Source organism: Rhinoraja longicauda, chromosome 44, assembly GCF_053455715.1.
Source record: "Rhinoraja longicauda isolate Sanriku21f chromosome 44, sRhiLon1.1, whole genome shotgun sequence".
Taxonomy (NCBI): Eukaryota; Metazoa; Chordata; class Chondrichthyes; order Rajiformes; family Arhynchobatidae; genus Rhinoraja; species Rhinoraja longicauda.
In genome coordinates, this window is record NC_135996.1 from 7,772,574 (window position 1) to 7,785,160 (window position 12,587).

Below are 12,587 nucleotides of genomic sequence, written 5' to 3' on the forward strand. Positions count from 1 at the left end.
AAGAACTTGTCATCCCAGCCTCCACTGCCATCAGTGGAGATCATGGATAGATGATGTTTCGGGTTGAGCCTCAAGAAAGTTCCCGTCCGGAAACATCACCCATTCCATGTTCCCCACAGTTGCTGCCTGACCCGCTGAGTTACTCCAGCACTCTGTGAAACGTCACCTATCCATGTTCTCCACAGATGCTGCCCGACCCGCTGAGTTACTCCAGCACTCTGTGAAACGTCACCTATCCATGTTCTCCACAGATGCTGCCCGACCCGCTGAGTTACTCCAGCACTCTGTGAAACGTCACCTATCCATGTTCCCCACAGATGCTGCCTGACCCGCTGAGTTACTCCAGCACTCTGTGAAACGTCACCTATCCATGTTCTCCACAGATGCTGCCCGACCCGCTGAGTTACTCCAACACTGTGCGTGCTTTTCACGGCAGTCCTGTCGCGGGGTACGGCCTGGTGGATGGGAAGGGGGGGGGAGGGGGGGAGGGGGGAGGGGGGGGGAGGGGGGGGGGGCGGGGGGCAGCGGAGGCAGGCGGAGGGAGGGGACTCACCATTCCGGGCCGGGGCTCTGGGATGTCGCCGGTGAACGTGGACCAGAGCTGCAGCTCACGGTTCAGGAACTTGTACTTGCCCTGGAACACGGCCTGGATGTCGGCCAACGAGAACGCACAGACAGCAGAGCTGTGGGAGCTGCCATGGAACCTACGGGCAGAGAGAGAGAGAGAGAGAGACAGGCATGGGGAGGGCAGAGGGAGAGAGAGAGACGGGCATGGGGAGGGCAGAGGGAGAGAGAGAGAGAGACGGGCATGGGGAGGGCAGAGAAAGAGACGGGAATGGGGAGGGCAGAGGGAGAGAGAGAGGGGCATTGGGAGGGCAGAGAGAGAGAGAGAGACGGGCATGGGGAGGGCAGAGAGAGAGAGAGAGACGGGCATGGGGAGGGCAGAGAGAACTGGGGCTGGATGCGGGGACTCACTGCTGGTGAGGGCAGAGACGGGCATGGAGAGGGCAGAGGGGGAGAGAGACGGGCATGGAGAGGGCATAGGGAGAGAGAGACGGGCATGGAGAGGGCATAGGGAGAGAGAGACGGGCATGGAGAGGGCATAGGGAGAGAGACGGGCATGGAGAGGGCAGAGAGAGACGGGCATGGAGAGGGCATAGAGAGAGAGAGACGGGCATGGGGAGGGCAGAGGGTATTTTTAAGGCAGAACTATACTGGTTCTTGATTCGTACAGGTGTCAGGGTTACGGGGAGAATAGGGTTGAGAGGTAGAGGTATATCAGCCAGTATTGAATGGTGGAGTAGACTTGATGGGCCGAATGGCCTAATTCTGCTCCTAGAACGTATGAAGATGCCACAGGCAGCGAGTGAGCCGTGCAGACGAGAGTGGGGACGGGCCGGAGCGGGCGGATGCCAGCGTACCACTGGGAGGTGAAGACTCCGTGTACAATGGTGCCATCCTCATCCTTGGTCACGTACACGTCCTGGAGGACAGTCAGGGGGAACTTGTCCTCGGGGAGGTAACACAGCATCTGGGCCTTCAGGAAGGTGGTCCATCGCTTCTGTAGCACCCGCTCACCGCCCACATCGTCCTGCACCGGGGAAAGCAAGCCGGCAGTTAGTGCGCACTGAAGGACAGAACGTTGCAAACAAACACGGGGAGGGATGGAGTAACTCAGTGGGTCAGGCAGCATCTCTGGAGGTAGACACACAGTACTGGAGTAACTCAGTGGGTCAGGCAGCATCTCTGGAGATAGACACACAGTGCTGGAGTATCTCAGTGGGTCAGGCAGCATCTCTGGAGGTAGACACACAGTACTGGAGTAACTCAGTGGGTCAGGCAGCATCTCTGGAGGTAGACACACAGTACTGGAGTATCTCAGTGGGTCAGGCAGCATCTCTGGAGGTAGACACACAGTACTGGAGTAACTCAGTGGTCAGGCAGCATCTCTGGAGATAGACACAGTACTGGAGTAACTCAGTGGGTCAGGCAGCATCTCTGGAGGTAGACACACAGTACTGGAGTAACTCAGTGGGTCAGGCAGCATCTATGGAGATAGACACAGTACTGGAGTAACTCAGTGGGTCAGGCAGCATCTATGTAGATAGACACAGTACTGGAGTAACTCAGTGGGTCAGGCAGCATCTATGGGGATAGTCACACAGTGCTGGAGTAACTCAGTGGGTCAGGCAGCATCTCTGGAGATAGACACACAGTGCTGGAGTAACTCAGCAGGTCAGGCAGCATCTATGGGGATAGTCACAGTGCTGGGGTAACTCAGTGGGTCAGGCAGCATCTATGGAGATAGACACACAGTGCTGGTGTAACTCAGTGGGTCAGGCAGCATCTATGGGGATAGACACACAGTGCTGGTGTAACTCAGTGGGTCAGGCAGCATCTCTGGGCATGGACATAGAACGCTGGAGTAACTCAGTGGGTCAGGCAGCATCTCCGGAGAAACACACAAAGTGCCCGAGTATCTCAGCAGGTCAGGCAGTATATCTGGAGAACAGGGATGAGTGACGTTTCGGGTTGGGACATTTCGTTAGACTGAAAGTAAGGGCGGGGGATGAGGGAGTAAATTAACCGGAGGTGAGATAAGGTCAGAACAAATTAGTGCGGCAACAGACGGCTCAGGAAAGGTGGAGCCCACAATGGGCCATTGTGGGCTGGGGAAGGTGTGATCACGAGAGGGACACAAGGATATGAACAGTGGAACTGGTAGGACGACTAGGGTGGGGTGGGAAATGCAGGGGTTGGTGAAGTTAGAGGATTCATCGTTCATACCACTGGGTTGTAAGCTACCCAAGTGAAATGTGAGGGCCAATTTGTATGTGGCCTCTGACAGTGGAGGAGGCCCTGGACAGAGAGGTCAGTGTGGGAATGGGAATGTATGGAAACTGGGAGACCACGTAGGCCAAGGTGGACTGACCAGACGTGTTTAGTGAAACAATCAGCAAGTCTACGCTGTGGTTTTATGTAAACTACTATCTGGGATGAACGTGTCCCACATCTAAACATACATGTGTAGGAAAATAACTGCAGATGCTGGTACAAATCAAAGGTATCACAAAATGCTGGAGTAACTCAGCGGGTCAGGCAGCATCTAGGAGAGAGGGAATGGGTGACGTTTCGGGTCCAGACCCTTCTTCAGACTGAACATAAACTAAACATAAACTACTTATTTACATCGGCGAAACCAAGCGCAGGCTCGGCAATCGCTTCGCTGAACACCTGCGCTCGGTCCGCATTGACCAAACTGATCTCCCGGTGGCCGAGCACTTTAACTCCCCCTCCCATTCCCAGTCTGACCTTTCTGTCATGGGCCTCCTCCAGTGCCATAGTGAGGCCCACCGGAAATTGGAGGAACAGCACCTCATATTTCGCCTGGGCAGTTTGCAGCCCAGTGGTATGAACATCGACTTCTCCAACTTTAGATAGTCCCTCTGTCCCTCCCTTCCCCTCCTCCTTCCCAGATCTCCCTCTATCTTCCTGTCTCCACCTATATCCTTCCTTTGTCCCGTCCCCCTGACATCAGTCTGAAGAAGGGTCTCGACCCGAAACGTCACCCATTCCTTCTCTCCCGAGATGCTGCCTGACCTGCTGAGTTACTCCAGCATTTTGTGAATAAACTAAACATAGATGGTTGGCCCTTTGTCCGAGGGCAGGTGGGGATGGACGGTCAGTGCTGGCCTTGTCAGAGGCCTGTGAACACAGAGTGCACGTGTGTACATCACATGTACCGCGTGTAGAGCTGTACCTTGACAATCTTACTTGCTGCAACTTTACGGGCACATTAAACGCAACAACACGCACATAGACATACAAGATCAGCAGTAACAAGGAACTGCAGATGTTTGTTTGCTGGAGAGAGGCACAAAGGAAAGGAGATGAGGAGGAATTTCTTTAGCCAGAGAGTGGTGGATCTACGATACGATACGATAGAACCTTATTTAGGGAAATTGATGGCAATTCGTTGCCACAGAAGGCTGTGGAGGGCATGTTATTGGGTGTTTGTGAGGCTGAGATTGACAGATTCTTGATTAGTAAGGGAGTAAAAGTTACAGGGAGAAGGCAGGAGAATGGGGTTGAGAGGGAGAGATAGATCAGCCATGATTGAATGGCGGGGTAGACTCGATGGGCCGAATGGCCTAATTCTGCTCCTATCACGTGACCTTCTGGGCCCAGAATAATCAGAGACACGGGGGCAGGAACATGAAGATTATTTTCCTTAACAATTCAATTAATCACAGTTACAAAGTACTGGAATGATCAGAATTGCTCAGCAGTTTGCCAGCAACAATGAATCAAACATCAGATGACAACGCTAAAGCTCACCTTGCAAACGCGAGCCACCAGGGCGACACTCATCCTCTGCAGCGGCTCCAAGCCACTCCGAGTCTCCGTGAAGAAGAAGTACACCTTGTCACCGTCTGGCTCAGCGACAAAGGTGGAGGCAACGAAGGAAGGATCTGCGGAGAAAGGGGGCATTAGTGGTGGTGGAGAGAGGGGGCATTGGTGGTGGCAGAGAGAGGGGGCATCAGTGGTGGCAGAGAGAGTGGGTATCAGTGGTGGTGGAGAGAGGGGGCATCAGTGGTGGCAGAGAGAGGGGGCATTGGTGGTGGTGGAGAGGGGGCATTAGTGGTGGTGGAGAGAGGGGGCATTGGTGGTGGCAGAGAGAGGGGGCATCAGTGGTGGTAGAGAGGGGGGCATTAGTGGTGGTGGAGAGAGGGGGCATTAGTGGTGGTGGAGAGAGGGGGCATTGGTGGTGGCAGAGAGAGGGGGCATTGGTGGTGGTAGAGAGAGGGGGCATCAGTGGTGGTAGAGAGAGTGGGTATCAGTGGTGGTGGAGAGAGGGGGCATTGGTGGTGGTGGAGAGAGGGGGCATTAGTGGTGGTGGAGAGAGGGGGCATCAGTGGTGGTGGAGAGAGGGGGCATTAGTGGTGGTGGAGAGAGGGGGCATTGGTGGTGGCAGAGAGAGGGGGCATCAGTGGTGGCAGAGAGAGTGGGTATCAGTGGTGGTGGAGAGAGGGGGCATCAGTGGTGGCAGAGAGAGGGGGCATTGGTGGTGGTGGAGAGAGGGGGCATCTGTGGTGGTGGAGAGAGGGGGCATCAGTGGTGGCAGAGAGAGGGGGCATCTGGTGGTGGAGAGAGGGGGCATCAGTGGTGGCAGAGAGAGGGGGCATTGGTGGTAATGGAGAGAGGGGGCATTGGTGGTAATGGTGAGAGGGGGCATTGGTGATGGTGGAGAGAGGGGGCATCAGTGGTGGTGGAGAGAGGGGGCATCAGTGGTGGCAGAGAGAGGGGGCATCTGTGGTGGTGGAGAGAGGGGGCATCAGTGGTGGCAGAGAGAGGGGGCATCTGGTGGTGGAGAGACGGGGCATCAGTGGTGGTGGAGAGAGGGGGCATTGGTGGTGGCAGAGAGAGGGGCATTGGTGGTGGTGGAGAGAGGGGGCATCAGTGGTGGCAGAGAGAGGGGGCATTGGAGGTGGCAGAGAGAGGGGGCATCAGTGGTAGTGGAGAGAGGGGGCATTGGTGGTGGCAGAGAGAGGGGGCATTAGTGGTAGTGGAGAGAGGGCATCAGTGGTAGAGGGGGCATTGGTGGTGGTGGAGAGAGGGGGCATCTGTGGTGGCGGAGAGAGGGGGCATCTGTGGTGGCGGAGAGGGGGGGCATTGGAGGTGGCAGAGAGAGGGGGCATCAGTGGTGGCAGAGAGAGGGGGCATCAGTGGTGGCAGAGAGAGGGGGCATCTGTGGTGGTGGAGAGAGGGGGTATCTGTGGTGGCGGAGAGAGGGGGCATCAGTGGTGGTGGAGAGAGGGGGCATCAGTGGTGGCAGAGAGAGGGGGCATCAGTGGTGGTGGAGAGAGGGGGCATCTGTGGTGGCAGAGAGAGGGGGCATTGGAGGTGGCAGAGAGAGGGGGCATCAGTGGTAGTGGAGAGAGGGGGCATTGGTGGTGGCAGAGAGAGGGGGCATCAGTGGTGGTGGAGAGAGGGGGCATCAGTGGTGGTGGAGTTAGGGGGCATCAGTGGTGGCAGAGAGAGGGGGCATTAGTGGTAGTGGAGAGAGGGCATCAGTGGTAGAGGGGGCATTGGTGGTGGTGGAGAGAGGGGGCATCTGTGGTGGCGGAGAGAGGGGGCATCTGTGGTGGCGGACAGGGGGCATTAGTGTTAGTGGAGAGAGGGCATCAGTGGTAGAGGGGGCATTGGTGGTGGTGGAGAGAGAGTGGGCATCTGTGGTGGTGGAGAGAGTGGGCATTAGGGGTGGCGGAGAGAGGGGGCATTGGTGGTGGTGGAGAGAGGGGGCATTAGTAGTGGTGGCGGAGAGAGGGGGCATCTGTGGTGGTGGAGAGAGGGGGCATCTGTGGTGGTGGAGAGAGGGGGCATCAGTGGTGGTGGAGAGAGTGGGCATTAGGGGTGGCAGAGACCACACACCCGCATAACAGTGACGGGTCAGACCCCAGACCTAGGCAGCCCCCCCCACTGATGCCCCCTCACTGACAGGTGAGAGAGGCAGACACAAGCACATGCAAACTCTATCACAGAACAAACGCCAGTGGGGAGCGGGGCAAAGGCTTAAGGCAGAAGGTGTACTGAACTCCTTCAGTTGACCAAAGCAGTTTCAACTTAAAACGACACAAAGCGCTGGAGTTACTTAGCAGGTCAGGCAGCATCTCAGGAGAACATGGATCGGCAATGTTTCTTCAGACTGAAGGGTCAGGACTGAAGATTCATCCTGAGATGCTGCCTGACCCGCTGAGTTACTCCAGCACTCTGTGTTTTGTGCATCGGCAGTTGTCTTCGCTCCCCTCGTGCCTCAACACAAACCCCAGGGTGGAGATCACTGAACCATGACCGTCACATCAGTAACCTTCATTAACAGACTTGCCAAACGTTTCAGACAACTCTAAAATATCCACAGCGTGCAGGAAGCAGCTGTGAACTGCCTTGCTCTACTGGAGCTGATTAAGATGCAAAGCCAAGGATTGACCAACACCACCATTACAAACCAATTGTCCATTGTGGGACCATTTCAGCCGGACAATACAACCCCTCTCTTTGTTTCCTTCAGCACTTTGTATTTTGTCCAAGATTCCAGCATCTGCAGTTCCTGGTGTCTCTCTGCCTCAGGACTGCCCCTCCCACATCACTGCCCCACCCCCCCACAATGCCCCTCCCCCACACTGCCCCACCCCCCCACACTGCCCCCCCACCATGACAGGGGTTTCCTGCCCCGAGGGGCTGCGCCCCCCCACACACACTGCCCTACCTCCCCACACTGCCCCACCCCCCACAATGACCTCCCCCACACTGCCCCACCCCCCCACAATGACCTCCCCCACACTGCCCCACCCCCCACACTGCCCCCCCCACACTGCCCCACCCCCCCACAATGCCCCTCCCCCACACTGCCCCACCCCCCCACACTGCCCCCCCACCATGACAGAGGTTTCCTGCCCCGAGGGGCTGTGCCCCCCCACATGGCTGCCGCTGCAGAGCTGACCCTCCTACCTTGCAGCCAGCTCAAGGAAGCCTCGGTCTTCAGGGGGACCTGCTGCCCCAGGCTGCGGGAGATGACGTGCTGCGTGCCGCGGAAGTCGCCCGTGGTTCCCGAGTACAACGCTCCCTCTGCACCAGAAAACAGGCAGCTCTCAGCACCACTCCTGCATTCCCACTACTCCCCAAACATTCACTCACACAACACAGAAACCCACAGGCACCTGTCCCACCCACTGCAAGATCCACCACACACACCCCCCAGTGAAGCCCCCTCTCCACCCTCCCACCACACACCCCCCCAGTCACACACAGATAAACTGCTCCATATCCCAGACACTGCCACACTACAGCACTACCCCCCTCCCCCCCAACCACAGACACAGCCAGCCCACCCACACCCCTGCCAGGGCACCCCAGGGTGCCGTTGACGCCTCACTCACCGACCATGGTCGCGGTGAACCTTAGCGCAGGGTCAAAGGGCACGCGGCCCTTGCCGTCCTCGGTCACCGGCTGCCCGTCCCCAGCCCTCAGCAGCGAGAAGGTCCGTGCATCCTAGAGCAGCAGGACAGGGGGTCAGGAATCCCAGCACAGACCAGCAGGGAAACCCAGCACAGACCCGCAGGGAAAGCCAGCACAGCCCCACAGGGAAACCCAGCACAGACCCGCAGGGAATCCCAGCACAGATCGACAGGGACATGCCCATCCCCACAAGGAATCCCCATCCCAGCACAGACCCACAGGGAATCCCAGCACAGGCCCACAGGGAATCCCAGCACAGACCCGCATGGAATCCCAGCACAGATCGACAGGGACATGCCCATCCCCACAAGGAATCCCCATCCCAGCACAGACCCACAGGGAATCCCAGCACAGGCCCACAGGGAATCCCAGCACAGACCCGCAGGGAATCCCAGCACAGACCCGCAGGGAAACCCAGCACAGACCCGCAGGGAATCCCAGCACAGACCCGCAGGGAATCCCAGCACAGACCCGCAGGGAATCCCAGCACAGACCCGCAGGGAATCCCAGCACAGACCCGCAGGGAATCCCAGCACAGATCGACAGGGACATGCCCATCCCCACAAGGAATCCCCATCCCAGCACAGGCCCACAGGGAATCCCAGCAGACCCGCAGGGAAACCCAGCACAGACCCACAGGGAAACCCAGCACAGACCTGCAGGGAATCCCAGCACAGACCCGCAGGGAAACCCAGCACAGCCCCACAGGGAAACCCAGCACAGCCCCACAGGGAAACCCAGCACAGACCCGCAGGGAATCCCAGCACAGACCCACAGGGAAACATGCCCATCCCAGCACAGACCCACAGGGAACCCCAGCATAGCCCCGCAGGGAATACCAGCACAGCCCCCACCGGGAGACATACCCATCCCTACAGGGAATCCCCATCCCAGCACAGCCCCACAGGGAATCCCAGCACAGCCCCACAGGGAAACATGACCATCCCAGCACAGACCCACAGGGAATCCTAGCACAGCCCTGCAGGGAACACCAGCACAGCCCTGCAGGGAATACCAGCACAGCCCCGCAGGGAATACCAGCACAGCCCTCACCGGGAGTCATGCCCATCCCCACAGGGAATACCAGCACAGACCCACAGGGACATGCGTATCCCTACAGGGACATGCCCATCCTCACAGGGACATGCCCATCCCCACAGGAAATCCCAGCACAGCGCCCACAGGGTGTAGGGAATCTCACCACTCGGAACAGCGGGACCTGGGGTTAGGAATCCCAGCACAGTCCCCACAGGGACATGCCCATCCCCACAGCAACATCCCCATCCCAGCACAGCCCCACAGCAGCATCCCCATCCCAGCACAGCCCCCATAGGGACCCTTCTTCAGACAAAGGGCCCGACCTGAAACATCACGCATTCCTTCTCTCCAGAGATGCTGCTTGTCCCGCTGAGTTACTGCAGCATTACATGGATAGGACAAGTATGGAGGGATATGGGCCAAATGCAGGCAGGTGGGACTAGTGTAGCTGGGACATGTTGGCAAGTTGGGTTGAAGGGCCTGTTTCCATGCTGTATCACTCAATGACTCTGCAAGAAACCCTCTGCCATCTCCCTCCACTGACTGGACTGCCTGTAACTGAGTAGCCAGTGACACAGTGTGTCTGGTTCCATGCTGAATCTTTAAACAAAGTGATGTTTAATTTGGAGATACAGGCTGGATGTGCTGGGCAGGTTATTTAACACAGGGGCTGGTGCGTTGGTCAACAGCGACAGACGCGCGGCGCTGGGATTCACGCGGAGCGGCGGGGTTGAATGGCGTCTCTTACGATGTAGGTGCAGATGGGGCTGTAGGCGTAGGTCCCACAGGCGTACAGGTGGCTCTCGTTCAGCGGCAACACCATCGTAATGAAGTTAAAGCAGTCCCTCTGCCGGAAACAAGACAACAGGAGTGGTTACTGACAGGGACAGTTCCACACACGCCGCAGATACCCAGCGAGCATTCACAGTGGGGAATACAGGCAGGCAAAGCACGCCAGCCAGCCAGCCAGCCAGCCAGCCAGCCAACCAGCCAGCCAGCCAGCCAGCCAGCCAGCCAGCCAACCAGCCAGCCAGCCAGCCAGCCAGCCAGCCAGCCAGCCAGCCAACCAACCAGCCAGCCAGCCAGCCAGCCAATCAGCCAGCCAACCAGCCAGCCAGCCAGCCAGCCAGCCAGCCAGCCAACCAGCCAGCCAACCAGCCAGCCAGCCAGCCAGCCAACCAGCCAGCCAACCAGCCAGCCAGCCAGCCAGCCAGCCAGCCAGCCAGCCAGCCAACACGTGTCTCATTCACACTCCCTCCCCATTCCCAACACGTGTCCCATTCACACTCCCTCCCCATTCCCAGTCCGTGTCCCATTCACACTCCCTCCCCATTCCCAACACGTGTCCCATTCACACTCCCTCCCCATTCCCAACACGTGTCCCATTCACACTCCCTCCCCATTCCCAGTCCGTGTCCCATTCACACTCCCTCCCCATTCCCAACACGTGTCCCATTCACACTCCCTCCCCATTCCCAACCCGTGTCCCATTCACACTCCCTCCCCATTCCCAGTCCGTGTCCCATTCACACTCCCTCCCCATTCCCAACCCATGTCCCATTCACACTCCCTCCCCATTCCCAACCCATGTCCCATTCACACTCCCTCCCCATTCCCATTCACACTCCCTCCCCATTCCCAACCCATGTCCCATTCACGCTCCTTCCCCATTCCCATTCACACTCCCTCCCCATTCCTAGTCCATGTCCCATTCACACTCCCTCCCCATTCCCAACCCGTGTCCCATTCACACTCCCTCCCCATTCCCAGTCCGTGTCCCATTCACACTCCCTCCCCATTCCCAGTCCGTGTCCCATTCACACTCCCTCCCCATTCCCAACCCATGTCCCATTTCATGCTCCTTCCCCATTCCCACTCACACTCCCTCCCCATTCCCATTCACACTCCCTCCCCATTCCCAACCCGTGTCCCATTCATACTCCCTCCCCATTCCCAGCCCGTGTCCCATTCACACTCCCTCCCCATTCACTCTTCCTCCCCATTCCCAACCCGTGTCCCACTCACACTCCCTCCCCATTCCTATTCACACTCACTCCCCATTCCCAACCCATGTCCCATTCATCCTCCCCATTCCCACTCACACTCCCTCCCCATTCCCATTCACTCTCCCTCCCCATTCCCAGCGAACCCGTGTCCCATTCACTCTCCCTCCCCATTCCCAACCTGTGTCCCATTCACTCTCCCTCCCCATTCCCCCCCCATTCCTAAATTCCTCCACTCCACAGCATCAAGTACCCCCGTAAACCACAGGCATCACAGTCACGCAGCATAGACACAGGCTCCTTGGTCCAACTTGCCCACACCGGCCAACATGCCCCATGTACACTAGTCCCACCTGCCCACACCGACCAACATGCCCCATCTACACTAGTTCCATCTGCCCACACCGACCAACATGCCCCATCTACACTAGTCCCACCTGCCCACACCGACCAACATGCCCCATCTACACTAGTCCAACCTGCCCACACCGGCCAACATGCCCCATCTACACTAGTCCCATCTGCCCACACCGACCAACATGCCCCATCTACACTAGTCCCACCTGCCCACACCGGCGAACATGCCCCATCTACACTAGTCCCACACCTGCCCACACCGACCAACATGCCCCATCTACACTAGTCCCACACGCCCACACCGACCAACATGCCCCATCTACACTAGTCCCACCTGCTCACACTGACCAACATGCCCCATCTACACTAGTCCCACCCGACCACACCGACCAACATGCCCCATCTACACTAGTCCCACCTGCCCACACTGACCAACATGCCCCATCTACACTAGTCCCACCTGCCCACACCGGCCAACATGACCCATCTACACTAGTCCCACCTGCCCACACCGGCCAACATGCCCCATCTACTATAGTCCCACCCGCCCACACCGCCCAACATGCCCCATCTACACTAGTCCCACCTGCTCACACTGACCAACATGCCCCATCTGCACTAGTCCTACCTGCCCACACAGACCATCATGCCCCATCTACACTAGTCCCACCTGCCCACACTGACCAACATGCCCCATCTACACTAGTCCCACCCGCCCACACCGACCAACATGCCCCATCTACACTAGTCCCACCCGCCCACACCGACCAACATGCCCCATCTACACTAGTCCCACCTGCCCACACCGACCAACATGCCCCATCTACACTAGTCCCACCTGCCCACAACGGCCAACATGCCCCATCTACACTAGTTCCATCTGCCCACACCGACCAACATGCCCCATCTATACTAGTCCCACCTGCCCACACTGGCCAACATGCCCCATCTACACTAGTCCCACCTGCCCACACTGACCAACATGCCCCATCTACACTAGTCCAACCTGCCCACACCGGCCAACATGCCCCATCTACACTAGTCCCATCTGCCCACACCGACCAACATGCCCCATCTACACTAGTCCCACCTGCCCACACCGGCGAACATGCCCCATCTACACTAGTCCCACCTGCCCACACCGACCAACATGCCCCATCTACACTAGTCCCA

At 58.1% G+C, this 12,587-nt stretch overlaps 1 protein-coding gene across 1 annotated transcript in view; it reads right to left on the reverse strand.

Annotated features, from left to right (window-relative positions):
• LOC144612362 (semaphorin-4B-like) overlaps nt 1–12,587 on the reverse strand; it is a 66,144-nt gene that overhangs the window by 1,517 nt on the left and 52,040 nt on the right. The window contains exons 10-15 of the mRNA XM_078431937.1: nt 9,803–9,901; nt 7,938–8,049; nt 7,510–7,626; nt 4,339–4,472; nt 1,422–1,591; nt 554–704 (exon numbers count right to left, since the gene is read on the reverse strand). Coding sequence (XP_078288063.1) covers nt 554–704; nt 1,422–1,591; nt 4,339–4,472; nt 7,510–7,626; nt 7,938–8,049; nt 9,803–9,901 — 783 coding nt within the window. The remainder of the gene's footprint in view (nt 1–553; nt 705–1,421; nt 1,592–4,338; nt 4,473–7,509; nt 7,627–7,937; nt 8,050–9,802; nt 9,902–12,587) is intronic.